Source organism: Chelmon rostratus, chromosome 17, assembly GCF_017976325.1.
Source record: "Chelmon rostratus isolate fCheRos1 chromosome 17, fCheRos1.pri, whole genome shotgun sequence".
Lineage (NCBI taxonomy): Eukaryota > Metazoa > Chordata > Actinopteri > Chaetodontiformes > Chaetodontidae > Chelmon > Chelmon rostratus.
The window spans coordinates 7,902,069-7,921,206 of NC_055674.1; the positions used below are offsets into that span (position 1 = coordinate 7,902,069).

At 44.3% G+C, this 19,138-nt stretch overlaps 1 protein-coding gene across 2 annotated transcripts; it reads right to left on the bottom strand.

The window, feature by feature from the left end:
- Positions 1-607: 607 nt before the first annotated feature.
- Positions 608-17,343, bottom strand: kank2 (KN motif and ankyrin repeat domains 2). 2 transcript variants are annotated; one of them, XM_041957804.1, is made up of 13 exons: positions 17,288-17,343; positions 11,093-11,177; positions 7,453-7,535; positions 5,826-7,187; positions 5,211-5,420; positions 5,002-5,110; positions 4,176-4,802; positions 3,996-4,083; positions 3,460-3,679; positions 3,059-3,201; positions 2,698-2,898; positions 2,507-2,605; positions 608-2,113 (listed from the first exon to the last, which is right to left on the bottom strand). In XM_041957804.1, exons 3-13 carry the CDS (start codon positions 7,487-7,489, stop codon positions 2,057-2,059), a joined length of 3,153 nt encoding a protein of 1,050 aa, XP_041813738.1. In that variant the 5' UTR covers positions 7,490-7,535; positions 11,093-11,177; positions 17,288-17,343; the 3' UTR covers positions 608-2,056. The 2 variants fall into 2 exon arrangements, with proteins under 2 accessions (XP_041813738.1, XP_041813739.1); XM_041957805.1 differs by lacking the exon at positions 17,288-17,343 and adding an exon at positions 16,291-16,395.
- Between the last annotated feature and the right edge of the window lie 1,795 nt (positions 17,344-19,138).

A 19,138-nucleotide genomic window follows, 5' to 3' on the forward strand; every position in this document is an offset into this window, starting at 1 on the left:
TGGTACTCCAGGACCAGGCTTGAGAAACAGTGGTATAGATAACACCAGCAGCCCCCTCGTGCACTGTCAAAATTTCGGTTTAATATGCAATTGTATCATTATGAATTTCCATTTGGTTTCAGGAGAATTGTGTGGGAATGTGCTTTTCCCTCAGCATATTGTGAGAAGGAATTGTCAAGTATGCCATGATATTATTTATTTCATGTCTACTGTATTAGTATTTATGCTGTATCTTAGGAATAATACCACTAACTACTGAATAACTTCAAATTAGTCAACAGCGTTCACTGTTGTTTTTCACCAGGAATATGATATAGACTGAGTGAAGAGTGCCCTCTACTGGACTTTTCCTACAAGCACTATAAATATGAGAGATGGGTTTACTGACTTCAAGTCTGTTAAAAAACAAATATAACACAAATCGAAGAAAAAGAGTTAAATCCATGTTTTCCCCACTAAGAGACCCATTGTTACCACCAGCAACATGACTTTATTAGAACTTATAGCTCATTGGTTGGTGCAAACTGTTTTTTTTTTTTTTTTTTAACCTTTTACATCACCAATGGCAACTTACATGCAAACAAAATAACTAAATGAATGCAATAGAAACAGTGTGGTCCAAATTTATTAATTAATTGAGAAACACAATCTAGAATTTTACATAAACCTTCAGAAAACATTAACTAAAGAGCTGTGCGATTACATAAAGCAGGTGTGAGCTTAAAAATTCTAAATGTATAAAAAGATAGATACTTAAATTAAAAACTTGGAACTTTATAAAAATTCAATTGCTTAAAAGTGAATATGAAAACTGTGAAAAAATCTTTAAAAAGTAATAGAAATTTTGACATCAATAGCCTATGCACTTGTTCAAGGAATTTGATTTTAGGCATAATAACTACCAGTTTATATTGACATATATTATTTTGATATTCACATCTTACATGACACGTCCTTTAAAGACCCCAATCAGTCACGTTCTGGTTCCCTGACAAATCTTACCGGCAATCACCAGCACTTTCAGCCACTTCTCAACAAAGTCTTGTTAAATCTTATAAGCACAGAACATTACAAACACAGATACACTCTAATCTTTCCTTACAACCGTCCAAAATACCTTCACGTATAAAAATACAAAGACCATAGTACCGTAGCTGTCAGAGAGTTCCAAGAGTTCTTTCTTCCTTCACACTGATGCTAGGTCTGTGTTAATATTATCACCACAATATACAGTGTCACAGAGCTGATAGGAGAGATACATCTTTGGGTTCGTTTTGGGAAATGTGGTCACCACCTAAAATAAATTTTTGTTCACTGGTTAATAAATCAACCATTGCCTGGGAAATAAAAATCTTGATTCTGGGAGATCCTGAATTAAGTCAGAATTAAAAAAAAAAAATCGATATCAAAAATACTCTAGAGTAAATAAATTTTGTGTATAAATATTGATATTCTGTTGAAGTGGTGTTTTCTCAATTTTATTATTTTTGTAGCACCAATGAGCTAGTTGATGCAAGGACACTTATCCATGAGAGGGGTGGCTTTCATTATTCCAAATGGCTGTGATGGTCACACACATAATGATGCTACTGTGTAAGAGCTATTGGAGCTATTGTACACAATACAATGAAAACACATCGCTCTATAAAGCAATTAATATGAGATTGGTACAGAAAAAAACAACAAGTGTATAACAATTAACTGTATAATGTAATTTAGTGAACTGTTTTGACTTGTCAGTGCCACTAAAAACATGACTGACAAGAATGGATTGATGCATACAAACTGCTGAATGTTCAACTTTTCAGATTGTACCACACAAGAAATGCATGTTTTCAACCACCACTGTGTAAAAAAAAGCAATGGATAACAATGGTGCAAGCTGGCACGTAATTATCTGCATATTATAATGTACTTAAATAATGCAGGGTGAAAACAAACACACACAAACTCATTGTTTCTCTTAATCACACGGATGAAAAAAAAATCACTCTGTGATATGAGTAGTTGCTGTTGTTGGCTGGAGAGTTGCTGTCACTCGCAGAAAGAGCAGGTTTTATTTTGTTTCACTGGCTGGAGGAGAGGAACCCAAGAGAGGTGACTTCGGTGAAACCTAGACGAGGTTAAAAAAAAAAGTTGTTGGTGTGATTTGAATGTCCTTGGCTAAATATACTGCAGATGCAGTACCTGATAATCTAGAGGTGAAATTTAATTGCACATGAACTGTAGATATGGGTTTAGATGGAAAACAAGCACATGTAAAGCTGCAGGAAAAATTACAGCAATGTGTGAAATGTAAGGAAGTTCACAAATGTTTATATTAAAAACAATATAAGTAATGTAGCTGCATTACACTGTGCCTTATAGAGGCAACTGTAAGTGGACAAATCTGTCACCAATATCTTCTTCTTCTATGACAGATTTGTCTAAAAACTCCACTCTTGTCTAGAAAGAAGGCCCTTATGACAACAATAAGTGTGTGTTAGCATTGTATGAGAGCACTTACAGGGGAAGGAGGCTTCGAGAAGTTGAGGTGAGCATACAGAAGCACAGCAATGTCGTTCTGGCTGGCCTCCAGGGCAATGGACAGAGCTGTGCTGCCGTCCTGCAAGAAACGAGAGGATGATGGTGAGACGATGGGCTTGTCATAAAAAAAAAAGAGATAGAAAGAAAGGCTGAAGGGAAATACATGCTTACATTATCGGTGAGAGTGGCATCACAGCCTGGCACAGACAGTAGCTGACGCACAATGTCCACATGACCATGTTCGCAGGCACACATGAGCGCGGTGGAGCCGTCATCATCCCGGATGTTGACCTGTGCTCCGCAGGACAGCAGCGCCTTCACCATGTCCCCTCGACCGTGACTGACCGCCAGCATCAGCGCCGTCTGACCGGCCTACAAACACGTATTATTCAGAATCTTTAAACATATGGATCTGATTCAAACTGCATTTGTTTACATGCTGTAGCGTACACCTGGTGACAAACTCTGTGCTGTTATCAGACACACTAGTGAGTAGAGTGCAGCAAAACCTAATGAGCAGTAGAGGGCGCACCTGGCTGGCCTTGGCGTTGACGTCCCCTGTGCGCAGCAGCTGCAGGACAGTTTGAAGGTCGCCGTCAGAGTGGAAGGCAGCCAGAGCTGTCAGCATTATGGCCGTGTAGCCCGCCTTGTTCTGCTTGTCAGCATTACACAGGCCTGTCAGGTATTGAGGGCAATCAGTGTGACAAGCAGTAGAAAAGCAGCACAAACAATGACAGGGATGTAAAACATGTTGGAAAAGGGAATCTTTTAAGACCAAACAATTGAATCCAGGAAAACACTCCATGAGGTGAAGAGCTGAACCTTTACATGTGCGATTTTGAACACTTTAGTTAATATCCTTAACTTGTGGATGACTGTGTCACTCAAACACCAAAAACAATGCACATGCATATACACAGAGACACAGCTCACCAGTGTCCAGCAGCAGTTTCACCACAGGGAAGTTGGAGTGGGAGACGGTGTAGTGAAGCGCTGTATTCCCGTTGCCGTCCGCCATGTTGATCACAAACTCCAACAGCTGAGGGGAGATGGAGGCGAAGGTGCTCATGTAGGCCTTGACAACAGCCGTGTCCGCTGCTTTGTGACAGGACACACGCAGCCATTCCTGCAGCACAGTGGTGTAGGCTGCCCTCTGCGATCAGACACAATGAGGACGATCAGAGACACGTACACGCCTGACAGACAGTTGGAGAATCAGCATTTTTTTAAAGCTGCAATGCACATCTTACATCGCAAGAAACCTACAACCTGTTAGAGTTAGAGGACAGAGTTCATGATGTTCTGAAAATGTTTGAGAAATCAATTTTTGTTTCTGTTTGATCGTGCTTCTGCTCATCATTGTCAGTGTGATCTGTTTTAAAACAGGACACTCGTGGACTTCCTGGGAAGCAGTGTTGATGCTGAGAGGATTATCCTGGTTAAACAAAGTGAACTAAATGAACACCTACTGCTCCTTGTTGGCTGAAGGCATTGGGTTCCCCCAGGGCTTTCTGCAGGGCATGAAGAGCTGACATCAGGCTGTCACTCAGCTCCAGTCTGAGACAGACAGGGAGATGGCATCAGTCACTGGTGCTTATACAGGCTTGTTAGTACCATTATATCAGTGTGTTAAGCATGTGTAAATTTACCTGACTTGTTTGGCAGATGCCGTGGCAGCGTCATTCGCGATGCTTTCAGTTGCTGGCTTTAAGTCCGACCGGTCAGAGAGGACGGATGTTTCTGACTGGACGGTGTGTTGCTCCTCGGAAATCTCAGTGGTTTGAGTGACGCACAGTGATGAAGAACAGGTAACAGAGGACTTTATGGAGCTTTGCTCGGGAGTGGATTCAGTGCTTGCTGATGTGGAGGTGATCTCCCTGGTGACTGTGAGTTTTTCTGATGGCTGGTTGACGGTCTCTTGAGAGGCAGAATCATTTGCTGGACATGGAGGAGTCAAAGTGGAGGCTGGTGGCTGTGAGGCACAGTTTTGCACAACAGCGTCTGTCACTGGTGACTGGGGGGCTGGCAGTCTTGTGTCTACAGTTGCAGACTGGTTGGGACTCTGCTGCGAGTCTGGAACGACGGCTGCTGGTTTGACGGCAGTCTGTTGAGGTACACTGTTGCTGTCTGGAGGCTGGGAAGCCTTGCTGTGGGTTATTTGCTGGTGCTGGACCGCTGACTCTGGTAATTTTTCTCTGGCTTCATGATATTCGCTGGAGTCACTGCCCTCATCTGAGCTCTCGCTGCTGCTGTCATCTGATGACGTGGACTCGTAGCTGTAAGGCAGGAACACGTTTTACCATCTAACAGCTCCAAGTATTTGCAACCCATACCTGTTTTATAAGCAGGGAATAAAAATGCATTTCTACCTCATTACTCTGACAGTATACTAATCGCTAGAACAGACGAAGGAATTGCCACAGCACTCAGTGGATGAAAACGACTGATTGGTGGTCTGCAATGACTGACACTTACCCTCCATTTACTCCAATGAACTGCAGGTTTTTCTTTGTGGAGGGAGATCCTGGTTCACCTTCTGCTTTCCGCTTCATAATGGACCTCAGAGAAGACTGTGGAGATGAAGCTGAAAGAGATACCAGTGATCATACATAGAGCAGGAATATGGTGTGGTTGGTTCGGAAATTAAAATGATGGTCGAGGGACGTTTTGCTCCAACCAGTTACCTGTTTTAGGACCTTCTTGTGACTGGACAACCTCTGTGGATGTATGGAGGTGCGTCTCTGCTTCTTTAGAATGCAACACACCAATCTGATTACCAGACGTGCCTACGGCGATGACAGGAGTAGCTACAGGTACCGAAGTAGATAGCTCGCTCTTGAGGACATCGCGCACCTGCTTGGAGCTGACTGCAATCGGCAACTCGAGTGGAGCATCTGTGAGACAGAAAGGAGACTTCGATGTTTCAGCCTTAACTGCTCAAATATCTTGTGGAGGAATACAATAAAAGAAAGGTTAACTACTTCATTCAACATTTTTCATAAAAAGTTGCTGAAATAAGTTCATGTTTCTTGAGTTGACAGTTTACTGGTTGCATTTGTACAATACAATGCAATCCAATACAATGGCAATGCAATACATTATGCCTTATAATCTTAAGTCTTAATGTAAGATGGGTGCTGATTCAGCTATGTAGTATGTTTTCAGGCTGTAGTTAGTAGTGGTATTGTTAGTATTTAAATTGAGTACAAATATTGACCCTTATATGGTTAACAAAGGGCAAGAAACATGAACAATGTAACACATTGTGCTTGGTCATACACTATCAGCAGAAATCAGACCTTCAGCTGGTCCTCTGTTGTGGCCCTGCACGACTCCACCCGCTGACTGCAGGGCCGGAGACCTGCAGGTCTCTGCTCGGAGCAGAGTGCCCACCTCCACCACAGTAGGCTGCTCCAGTGTGTACACCTGGATTCCCACAGTTCTCTGTTCCCTCTGTTGGGGCAGCTGTGTGAAGCTGACCAGAGTGTGCAGGCTGCAGCCTTGTGGCTCCTGCCAGCCCATGCTGGTAGCCATGACTGGATGCTCCGCTTGAGGGGCGTTCTGGGCTGCTACAGCCTGCTGCTGTGCAGCCTGCAGCTCCTGCACTGTCCTCTTTAGCTGGCCCTCAAGCTGACCCACTTGATTCTTAAGAGCCTCTGTCTCTGGCAGCAACCCCAAATCCTCCTCCCGAACCCCGACTCCCACCTGACGGCTGCCCCTCAAGTCCTCTGGTCCCACTCCGATGGTGCGCACTTCGCGCTTTGCATCTGGTCGCGCTCCACCCACAATCACTGTGTCCTCAATCTCACACCCTGAGTCTTGCTTGGAGCCCTCAGGTGTAGTGGGAGACAGTGGCCCTGCTGGCTTGCTGCTGCTCTTAGCTCCATTGCTCACGTCCTCTTCAGGGATGTCGATGTAGAGCTCTCCTCTGGGACGACCTCGGCTGAAACCCAGAGTGTGGCCCAGGAACTTCTGGCTCTTCAGCTGGACGCTGAGCTGCCGTTTCTCCTCCTGCAGCACAGAGATTTTGACCTGCAGCACAGGGATGGTCTTCACCTGCTCCTCGAGCTCCTTTATTTTCCTGAGGGCCGCAGCCATCTGCTCCCTGACATGCTGCAAGTGGGCTGGTGTTGGGGTCACTGGAGTGGACAGGCCAGAACTCATTGGGGTAAAGGACCCACTTCCACCGTGGGCTCGGTTGAAGCTGTGTGCACTGCTGAGAGAGGTGTTGGAGCCTGCTACGCTGCTGTGCATGCTGCCCAGGTTGGAGAATCTGCGCCCCTCTTTCTCCTCCTCCAGCTTCCTGCGTGCATCCAACAGGGTCTTCTCCACCCGGGCAGTGCTGAAGCTGGGCCTCTGTGACGTGTGGTAGCCTGGGGCACAGTAGGAGAAGGAGGAGTGCCGGCTGTCCATGCTGGTGTTGGAGCACAGAGACTCTGTGGAGGTCCACCAAGAGCCGGCGTACCCATAGCCACGGGGCAGGGAGCCATAGCGTGGCCGCCGTTGGATAGGCACCTTCTTGATAGTGTTACCCTTCTCTATGTCATTAACATATTTGAGGAAGTCTAGGTCCAGACGGTAGCCATAGGGGGTCTCCACTGAGTAGGGCGCCTCCTGCTCTTTGCCGTGCAGGGAAGGGGGAGCAGGCGGGTTGAGTTTCCCTGAGGGGGAAGGAAATCAACTTTTAACAAACGGAAATCTGCGTCTAATCTTGGGCTCAGACTTTAGAAAATAGTATTAACGTTGGGCTACTGTGTATTTATGAAACAATCACCAAATTAGGTACAAAGTGGAATGGCACAGCCTGATTAGCATTACTTAGAAGTTGTCTGACAGTTTAAATCCTAACAAAAATAATGAATTATCTTAAAATAACATCATTATTATGAAGAGCAATATTGGTAAAAAAATAAATAGAAGTTGCACCTGGGAAGCCGGGGTCCATATGCAGCACCTGAGCCATAATGAGCCTGTGGCGGCTACTCAAACAGTCACCCACTAACTGTCACCTGTGGAGAGGCAGAAATGTGTTGGATTTATAAATGAGCGTCTCAGATATATTGCTTTTCTTACAGTAATAACAAGACAGTAAGCAATAAGGCATGATTGTAGAAGACAAGATCAGTCCTCCTGATGTGCACATCTTATAAGTTGCCAACAAAGATGTGAGTACTCCACCACATTTTGTTTGCATTCCAGCAATAAATAACTGCTCTTTTTGACCGCATTGTTCTTTCTGTGTGATGGTCAGAAATAGTTTTACTGTTTCTTTCACTGCTTCACCCTCCAGCGTCCCTTTCTAATTTTATCCGTTCATTTTTCGGAGCATAGTGGGTCACAGCCGATTGTGTTTGTTTCTGTTCTTAGCGTTCAGAGGAGAGGAGTTACAGGGGAAAGTTTCCTGGCAGCTAATTCCAGGACAGAGGTTTGAGACGGCCGTTACAGCCTTATTAGGAATCATCTATGCACACTAACTTTGCCTCTCAATTTAGGGTTTACAGACACCCTCTCCCTCTTTCTCTCCCTCACTTACTCCTCCACATCTCCCTCGTCCTCTTTCTTCTCTATTTGTCCTCTTTTTGTGTGTTTCTGGTGCTTTCTCCCCCAGCGCGACGTCAGCTGACGATCAGGAGGTTTCAGGTGGTCACTGTCTCTCTCATTCCCTCCACATTCACTTGCATATTACTTCAACACAGAAAGTAGTGAATTGCTGAGAACCTCAATGCATTTTTCACACCAGAGGTAATGCATTTTGACTCTTTATAAACAAAAAAAATGTGCGCTTTTTCCTCCCACGGAGAGCAGCGCCAGCAATGAGATATAGCCCACAATCGGCATTGCGTCTGAGTTTGTGTCTGCTTGGAAAAGATTAACTTTCTAGGTCATCACTTTGTGGGAACAGGGGATGTAATGTTTAAGCCATCCACAGCATTAGCCGGTCGAACATCGTTATAGTACTTCAAGGAGTTAAGATCATAAGTTTGGACTGCAAACCTCCCCTTTGTTTTTTAGGGCATATTCAGTTCACTTCACTTTAAGGCTGGTTTTCTGTTTCTTCAGCAAGAACTGAGTCTCTCTTTCTCCCTCTCACTTTCTGTCTCTCTCTCTCTCGCTATCTTATGACCCTAGACAGTGCTTGCTCGTTTGTGAAAAGTAGGGCACTTGGAAACACTGACTAACTTGACTTGGTATTTTTTGAAGTCCTGTAGTCGGTTTAATGTCTCGGTGCGATTCCCCCTTATCTGTGCCCCCTCATCACCCTCTCATGCCGAGATTGCCACACATTATGAGGCCTGGAAACACTGTGTGGCTGCACATACAGGCTCATTTTAACACTGGCAGAATTAAAAGCGCTCCTCACTCCACTGCGATAAGAAAAGATTACACTCTTAAATCTATAGGCCACAGACACTTAGCAGGCTATATTTTAGCGTACAGTCGAGGAATGTATCAGATGTTCTCTGTGTCAATTTTAAGACTTTGTTATGTTAGATTTGAAGAGGAGAGAGCCAAAAAAATACATTAAAAACAGCATCACCCCAGTTAAAAGTGTTTTAACTGATCTGGAATAATTTCATAAAATGTCTTCTGTCTCAAATGTGGAATGAAAGCGTCAGATTGATTATATGCTGCATGTTGTACAGGGCATGACTGCATGTGTGAGAAAGTGTGAGCAGAACAGAGAGGAGGGGAGTGGCTGGGAGAAAGTGTGTGTGTGTGTGTGTGTGAGAAACTGAGTGTGAGGGTACGTGTACAGGAGGGCGGAGGACAGCGCTGACAGGGGACAGTTGATGAGATATAATTAGAGTCTGCAGTTTAGCGACCTAACGTCCCAGCCCAGCACAGACTGCTGACACCGTCCACTCGATTCCTCTTTGAATCCCACAATGCGGTTTTCTGTTCCCACAGATCACATCTACGCACACAAACTCACATTATTCTCTATTTCAAATGCCTCCCTCCTTACTGCTGCTGCGGGTGACATTCATCCCACATCACGCCCTCAAAACACCCCCAGGCCTCCACGTGATCTCGCTATGATCTGCTGGTTTGGTAACCTCAGCGTGAAAAACAAAAACCTGTTGGGAAAAATTGTAAATGTGTGCCATAGACTTAAAATTTAAAGGATCTTTGCCAATTGTATCAAGTCAGAGCCACACAGAAAGCTCGGTTAACCTTACTGGACTCTCAGCAATCTTTATATCGTGAGTTTAATTTGCTTCCATCAAGGCAGAGGTTTTTATCTCACAAAAGGTCTTTTATTACTTCAGCTATTAGCTTTTAAACAAAAGTGATCTGGCCAGCTGTGGATGTGACACAGTTCCCTGTTTCCTTTCTTTTCCTTTCTTTCTCTTATTTAGCTTTTTATTCTTACTTTGCAACTTATGTTCTATGTTTTTATTTACAGTCTTTATCCTGACTGTGTGCACTGTTCTACCTTGTTCTATAAAGCACTTTGTAAGTGTGCTTTCATTATTTTTCCACTCATCTCTGTGATGAGTTTGTTTCAACAGTGATACTGTTGTTACCTGTGTACTTGTGCTTATTTGTGTATGGACCGCCATTTTTTATCACGTTGTTATTGTTGTATTTACGACGAAGATCTGACAAATTGGCCCTCAGGGACATTAAAGCTTTACTCTTCTCCACATCGGCTTCTCCAACAGTGGCTCATTGGTTGTTTCAGATGTGTTAGCATGTGTGTACATACGGCTCCTGAGTGTGTGTATGTGTGTGGCTGGGGTGGAGCGGCTGACCTTCCTCCCTCTCTCTCGGCTCTCAAACAGAGTTCCTTTGAGATGACATCTGAACAGAAACCAGTGTGCGCCCTTCCCCAGCGCCACACCACCATTCTTCAGACGACCTTCCCTGGCCGGCTCCTTCCAGGACAAATGCCTTGCCCCCAGTACACCCCCCAACCTCCACATACAGCTGCATACCATCCTAACGGATGTTAACATCGCTTGGTCTCCTCCCTCCGTTCCCTGCTATTAAGATTAAGACAACCCTCGGGAGGTAAGATGCAGGTCATCCAGCACAAATTGCACGTCTGTGGTATGTCCTGTAAGATGTCACGAGAATAACTGCATTATACTGCAGCTTCTTTGGCCTCTAGCAGCAACCAGTGCAAAACTTTTGTTTCTGTTCAAGCAAGGCAGCTTCAGGTTTATCCATTCACAACTTGAATTCTTGCATTCTAAAATCCGGAGGATTAAAAACTGGATTTGATTTACAGCATGTATATAGATTCTTGTCTCCTTGAGGATTGAGACCACCCTGGAAAGTAATTCATAATGCCAGGCTTCATTTCGAGGTCAGCTCTCCCAAGTTTATCAAACTCATTACTTCCATTCACTGAGTCACCTTATTATTATTGCCATTACAAAGGATTAGACATCAGCATTGCTAAGTCAGAAATACCAATCTTGCCGCCACCCAGAGAAGATCTTAATGGATTTTTCCACTGCCGTACTGACTCTGTCCGCCTTTGGTCACTTACTATTCTGCTCAAGCTCGGGAATGGTTTGTGAATTAGGAAAAGAGGGATTTATTTTCCGCTTCATACCAGCTGCTTGCGCTGCAAGGATGGGATCTCTCCTCCCCAGGCTCCTCGCTCTCCCTTCCTTTTCTTGCACTCTTACAGTCAGCGCCTGTGGGAAAGAAGAATAAAGGAAACTTAAACTTTGGCGGTCACGGCTTTTGACTGTAGCAATTTGTTGGCCAGAAAAATGTAAATCACGTGAAAATAAAAGGAGACATCTTGACAAATAGTCATCAGGGGACGTTATTAAAACTCCATTGAAAGGTGTGTAGCTCTGTTGACACGGGATAAAAACAGACTTATGACAGGTTACAAAAGAGTGGCCCCCCACAAGAATATAAACACAGGTTGCAAAGCCAGAAAAAAACATTCCAGTGGTTTTGACTGACACACCGGATGTGAACAATATGCCCCCATGAAATGCCAATCACTCTCTGACCTCCTTGTAGTGCAGCCTGGATGAAGCCTGATCCACGCATAGCTGCTCTCCCAGCTTTCTAGAAACACTGCCCCCCCCCACCCCATTCCTCAATCCAATTCAAGGCTCTCTAATCAATTCAAGGCTGGGAGCCTCCCTGCCATGTGATTGGGCAATGTTTTCTGTTTTCTTGCCTCTGTGACTAACACTCCCAAATCCACTGGTACACACACACGCCCTCCAGGTTTTGTGGGAACAGCAGTCATCTGCACAGATCACCTTTGAGGACTTAAAGCCAGACTGATTTCATGAGCCTTATAATGCGTTCCCTTCATGGCCAACACAGACTTGAACCGTGCGTTGTAACTACTGCGTGCGTGTCCTCCAGATAAGCATGACCGTGTCTGCTGATTCTCATTCTTTGGCTCCAGCTGCTCAGGCTGCCGTGTAAGTATGGTCGACATTTTGTCGGAGGGTCTCGCAGCCCAAAAAACACTGATGGGTGACCTTTGCATAATATCATAACAAGACATGCTGTTGTTCTGTCCATTGTTTCGTATTGTTGTCATGCCAGTACCGCAGAGCGTGGAGGGGTAGGGGGAGAAACAGACCTTTTTGACTGGAACGACAGCCAAATCACAAAGAGCCATTCATTCAGCTTCTAGTTCCACAGCTGGTTCTAATATAAAGCAAGGAGGGGCATCTCAGAGAGAGAGAGACAGAAAGAAACAGTGTGTGTATGAGTATGTGGCAAGGAAATTTACCTCAAAACAAACAAACAGTTGATGAATCGCTGTTATGGACCCACACACTGACAGACACTGGAAGTACATAGGAGTGGTACCGGGTAATTGCTATCTAGAGCTAGAAGTGCCAGTGGCTCTTTCTTTTTGAGTTATCGGTGCTGCTAATTGTGTAAGACAACACAATATTATGAATGCTTCCCTACCTGATTGCATCAATAAGCCAAAAACTACTCTCAAAGGACAGGACATAAAGACAGTGAACGATGTGGAGCCTTTATGTTATAACCCCGTGTTGGTGCAGATGGCAAATACTTGTGTAAGACAAATAGCAAACTTTACAGGAGACAGCTTTGACTCCCACAGACTCCCACACTGCACAGATGAAAACACACAGATCCCCCGACACACCAGCACTGGCCGAGGCCCGGAGACTCCCACAGTTCAACAAACACAGCTGTGGCTTTTAAGTTGATTTATTCAGGTAAGGGCACCGATGATATGAAAAGCAAGTGATTTAGCTGTTTCTAATTTGTCTGTCTTCTTGATGATTAATCTGATGGTGTGATGATAGAATTCTGATTTATCATCCCCACAATTAGTACCAGCAGTTTGAAAACAGTGACAAAATGCTCTTTCTAGCACAGAAAGTCTCTCAGATGATCACTGCTTCGCCAGTGGATGTGTCACTCTTGTCATACCAAGCTAATTGGTGTGGCAAAACAGAGACGGTATGTTGCAACAGTCTGAGGTCTGATGAAGAAAGGGTTACAGGAAAGGCAGCTCCATCTTTCTATTCCCGAAGGATCCAGAAACAACTCAGTCACTTCCTCCCAGCCCAGGAGAAAGAGTAACAAGGAGGAGGAGAGCGTAAACGAGACGGAAAAAAAGGAACAGGGGTAAGAAAGAGAGAAAGTAGGGGGAGAGCAGTACAGTATGTGAAGGAGGGTGGGAGAGAAAGAGAGGGAATGTGAGGAAAGAAAGGAAAACTGCAAGAGGAGGGGGGAGAAGAAAAAAAAGAAACGCTGCTGAGAGTTTTAGATGGAAACTTCTCGAATGAGAAGACCAAAACTGTGCTCAGACTTGGACTCCATCGGTATGAATCAGAGCAAATCCTGCTGCTGACACCAGAACGTCGTCTGCTGCTGTTAATGCAGGGAGAACGTCAGAATGATCACATAGAGGGCCGCAAGAGCGCCTCACGATGAGTATATAAAGTTTCAAAGGACCTTTCCTCATAATCTTAAATGGCTCCGCCTAGAAGATTACCATCATTTGTGCATTCCACTCCTTAAAATAGGCAGACAATAGTGAATCCCAATGAGAAGCTGCACTTTCTCGAACTAAAAAAAGCTGATTGTTGTTCAGAGGTTTTTCTCCTTAGAGCGACAGGCCGCAGAGACCTGAATATAGACATGCAGAAGAGTTTTAAATGTTACATAAAGATCACAACAGGAGACACGGTCTATCTACTAAGACTTCTTTGTCCTCCTCCTCACTCCGCAGCACAGATGGCTTCATTCAGCCAACTGGTCCTGAATGAATAATAAATGAGAAAAATATGAAACAAATCTCTCCCCTGAACAGCCGAAGAGTCCAAAACACAGAGGCAACAACAGCCATTTGTCACCAAGCACAAAGTGGCTGAACGGTGTACGTCACTGCTTGACGGACAGGGCCGTCACCATGCGTGACGAGGCCAGATGATCTCATATCAGCATGGCAACACAGTGTGCTCTCCTGCTGCTGGTGGACATGTGGTTTTTGACTAATTTGGGCTTTAAAATAAGGACAGTGAAATCATAACCCAGTGGGACGTCCCCTCCAGGGCTGTGCCCTTTCACAAAAAGCCCTGTTTTCTGCATTAAGGAGTGGTGGTATGGAGGAGCAGACGGCGCTGGGCTGAGCAGTCTGCTGCTGGCTAGAGTACGGCCAAGGGGAGGGGCTGGCCAGCTCCCATTACTCCTAGAACAGGAGCAGAGTAAACACCCGCCAGTCTGCTATTGGTCATTGTGCCGACCTCCAACAGGAAACTGAGCAAGGGTGGAGCTGAGCAGCAAGGAGCGGCACCGGAAAAAAAAGACAAAAAAAAAAAAAGGGAGAAAAATTCCTGTGTAGTTGTGGAGGTGGGGATGATGCCGCACAGAGAGGCCAGAGCGCTGCACCGTTTTGAGGAAACTGTGGGGTCTGGAGGGGAGGAAGACGAAGTCCAGACGGCAGCAAGACGGGAGGTGGACAGCCGGTCAGAGCAGCTTTGGGGTTAAAAGCTCAGGTCGGAGTGTGTTGTGGTACAGAGCGGACGGCACAGCGGAGCAGAGGAAGTAATCTTACTGCAGCAGCGATGTAGTTAAAGTGGTTCCCTCTCAGGGATCTTATCAATTACTTCCTGATTCAATCAGAGCTGTTGATCAAAAGACTCTGTGGACATAAAGACCACAAAACAGGGCAGGAAAACATCCATAGCGCTTACTATTGCAAAATGTTTGTGTGCAGTCCATCTTGCTTTTCTAAGTGATTAATGTATTACAAGGGATCAAGTCAGATCATTCAAGCAGATAATGAATGACTGTCCCTTGTACCTCAAAAGCCAGATCAGGCCATATGTTTACTGAAAGCACTATTACACTGGTTACCCCAATCAATACAGTTAAGTAGGAGGATAAACCTCACTGTCTTGACAAAATCAGGCTGATACGTCTTCTGGAATACTGCCCCATTAGTTTATCCCTACTTAATAAACTAATCAACCTCTAATACAACTAAGATTTTTGGGTTTAACTGTCATAAAGCAATGATGTGGTGGGAAAAAGATATATTTATTATCTGCTTTGCTGGGTGGAGAAGTTTTCCTGATCTACTTGGGCCACGTGCACAACAACATTAACATGTGTCATGATTTACAACATCACACATCCTTATGTTGCTCGCTTTCCTTATTTGATGTGATGAAAATGATCAGTAATGATTTATGATATTGTTTTAACAGGGCAGATTCAAAAACTGAATGTGCTAAAACTGTACAGAATAGCTTAATAGAATAGACCTTCGACAGTGACAGAAAGTCTCGTGCAGGTTCAGGGTGTAATTTCATTAGTCCCGCTAAACCATTTAAATGCCCGGCGTGTGGCCTAGTGTGCAAATGGGGTTTATAACCCTGCATTCCACCACAGCACCCCTGGGTCCAAATGCTGTAATGAGACAATCGCATTCCAGCTTGGTAAAAAAAAAAAAAAAAACCTGCTGAAGGAAACTCCAGCTGCGCACAAACCTAACCAGAGATTCCAAAATGCAGTCTGGGGGGACTCCCAGGGGTCTCTGACGGGATTCCAGGGGGTCCCCAGACCAACAAGGAAGAGTCAGTTTTGACTATTTTTACACTCATCTCAAAAACAATGAGATAATCAGTTGACGGTTCATAAGGAAAACAGCAAATACTAATACGAGCCCTGCAATACATCCCATCTTCATGAAAGGTTATGATGTTCGCTTTTAGATGAAACTCTTGTTTCGTCCAGCTCACATCATTATGAGTAAACTACGTATGACACTAAACACCGGAGCCGCAGACCACCAACCTGCCCATGTGAAGACATGAATAACAGGACAGAGCCCATCTGAGCGCCATGCAGCTGCTACAATCTGTGCCTATTCACTTGTAGGTGATTTAATACAGCCAGCAGCTCATTACACAACTGCAGGACAGTGGTGCATTGTATGATGCAGTGTAACAGGCTGATGACTACACCCCCACATCCTGCCAAGTTCTGCATGTCCTTCATCAAAACAACATCTGATGTGTTTACTGATGAATCTGGAAGGTCCACAGCACTTGTCATGAGACATCCTGTCACATAAAGTTCATTATTAAACAAACGATCCTCCATACTGACAGAAATAAATAAATATGCAGGGAGAAAACATCCATTTATGCATGTTACCTAATAAGAACTAACTATTAAGAGAAACGAAGAACCAGCTTTTGCATTGTCTGAAAAGCACAAATACGGTTAAATGGAGGTTTAGGTTGTTTTACCCTCCTCCTGCCCAGCTGACATACACACCTCCATCAGGCCTCATCCATCTCCTGAGGATATAAACTCCCCTCGGTGACCACTGGCCGGCTGCAGGCGGCGAGACGAGCAAATTTGAGGGCGAGAAGCGGCAACGAAAAGCTGATGAACATCTGGAAGTAATGAAAACTTGCAGAATGCACGGACCCACCCTCTCCCCTGAGCCTTCAGCCTTCACGTTTTTTTTAAATGAAATCCGAAAATGGTTAGATTGCTGCAACAGATCGTGTGTGAGAAAAAGTTTGAGGATGAAGAAACACACACACCCAAACGTGTTGCTCGCTCAGAGATGAATATTTGGAAATGCGGCGTATGGTTTATTCTAAAGCTCGCTGCCAACACCGAAACTCCTGCTTTTTAATCGATTAAGACAAAAGTTGAGGCCGCGTGGCAAAATCCACGAGCCCTCTGCGAAAATAACAATACAGACTGTACGTGATGGATTTAACTGGTACTGTACAGAAGATGCACCGTTTTTGTGCAGTTTTCATATAAGAAGTAAACCCAATGACATGTAGAGTCACTGCAAACTTACATTTCTGTCTGACATTCTCGCTTTTAGTTCGTATGAGATTATTATTATTGTTGTTATGATATTATAGAGATTTTTGGTTAGCGGCGCTTCTCGCCGCCGCGCAGCCCGAGTCAGTGATGCTCTGAACAAAAAGACGCACCGGAGGAGCCACCGTGAGACTCAGTTAAAGAGTCCCCTCAAGGTAAACAAACACTGATGCCAAATTATGAAACGTAATTAGTCCGAACAGCAGGTTGTAATAAGAGTATGACGGGAGCTGGAGCGGTTTTGGAGAATAAAGGACCCGCTACTTCGCAGAGAGAGGACCGGGGGAATGGGCAGGACCGACGCCTCACAAAAGAAGTCACACTCACAAGAAGGCGCCTCCTCTGAAGCGCTTCAAAATGCAGCGAGACAAAGAGACGCGGGCACCGTTTAGACACACAGGAACGGGAACTAATTTTCTGCTCTTACCTGCCCTCTGGAAACCCTTTCAGCCGCCTCGGCCCAGGAGCGCTCACTGACAGAGAGACAAAAACACCGCAGCCAAGATGCTCCGCGCCCCCTCCCGCTCCTCTTAAAGGGCCAGCAGCCACGAGGCCAAGCAGCGACCTCCATCATCTGACAGGGCTCTTTAATGATCTGAAAGGCCTCCCTTTGCCTCCAAGGAGCCATGCTTCTTCATGGACCTACAAAAACGGACCTTCAAGGCAGTCCAAACACCTCCATCAAACTTCAATGACTTCAAAGGCCGTTTAAGGACCTCTGTGGCCCTTTAAGGACACAAGGAACCTCCAATCTGTTAGGATACAAGTGATTGTAGAAATACTCATCTTTTACTAAAGTAAAAATAGCAGTACCTCCATGTACAACTACTGCCCTACAAGACCTTACTTAAATGAAAGTGCAGTGTTAGCAGCAAAATAAATGCATTATGCAGAATGACCCGTCAGTGAAGTGCAACCCACAAAATTGCACTCAAATGCTGTTCTGAGTTTAAGACTTACCAAGGAAGTCCAAGGCCAGGCCTCCAAGGTTCTCCGTGGACATCAAAGAACTTCAGTGGAGGAAGGTGTTAGATCACCTTCACACTTTAGGTCAATTCATTTTTTTCAAAAACGTTAAAGGTCCCCCAAGGATCTGCAAGGACTGGCAGGGAAGTACCTGCCAGTACAACAAACTTCCCAGGAAGTACAATAACTTTCAAGATTCCTTCAATAAGGAACTCCAAGAGCCTCCAAAGATTTTTTATGACCTTGTACAAACTTCCAAGCACCCTCAATGAAAAAAGAGAGGTGAACCGAGTTCAAACACGCACAAAAACACATACTCACACACATGCAGAATATTAATTAAAACTAAATATAATTTCAGTTGCTGAAATTTAATTTAAAAAAATTTATATTTACTTAAATGCAATTTACAAACTAAACTACAGTATTTCATTTTTTAGAAGTTTGTGTTGTTTTTAGGACAAGGCCTTTTTCATTCATATTGTAACCAGTATGCGCCTGCTGTAACTTCTCAGATTTAAATCACAATGGCTGATATTGTAATCCTGTTTCCTTGTCATCTCTGTCTCAAGTACGTGTGGAAAATTGATATGGAGTGATCTAGTTAACTGGAAAACTCTCAGGCCTCAGCTCTGATTGGCTGAGCCACCGCAAGTCTTTGTAAAGTACCTGATTATAAACGCGGGGCCCTTCGTTCTGGTAAATTAGACAAACATTGCAGGCTATAATGTGGATCGTCCTACCGCCACAGGAAATGAGACTAATGGTATGGAAAAGTAAGGCCAGGAAGACATCTGGATCAAATACATCTTAGCCTCGTCTTCATGCAAAACAAACGTCAGCGAAGAGTGAAGGCCTGTGTGAATGTGGGAGGCAGTTGAATGAATATATGTACATGCTGATATATCCATGTACGTTTTTCCTCAACATTGTCTATATAACCTAAGAATACAACTTCAGGCAAGCAGCAAGAAATGACTTTACGACAAGTGTTAGGTGAAGATATATGTTGCATGTTTTGTAAAATGCGTACTGTGTTTTAATAACCTGTGTGTTATTGTATTTTTTTTAATGTATTCGTTATTTTTGTACTTCTTTCTGGGTGATGCTAATCGCATTGTTAAACTGAATCGCTTAAATCCTTTTTATCTGTTTTTGCTTTGTTGTGTGTTCCTTTAAATACACAATAAAGAGTAGTTCAGACAGAAAAAATTAAGCTTTTGACCCTGCTAAAAAACCAGACCATAAAAGGACAATGAAGATTAGACAGATAACACACAGAAATTTCAAGTAAATCAAATCTAATATTACT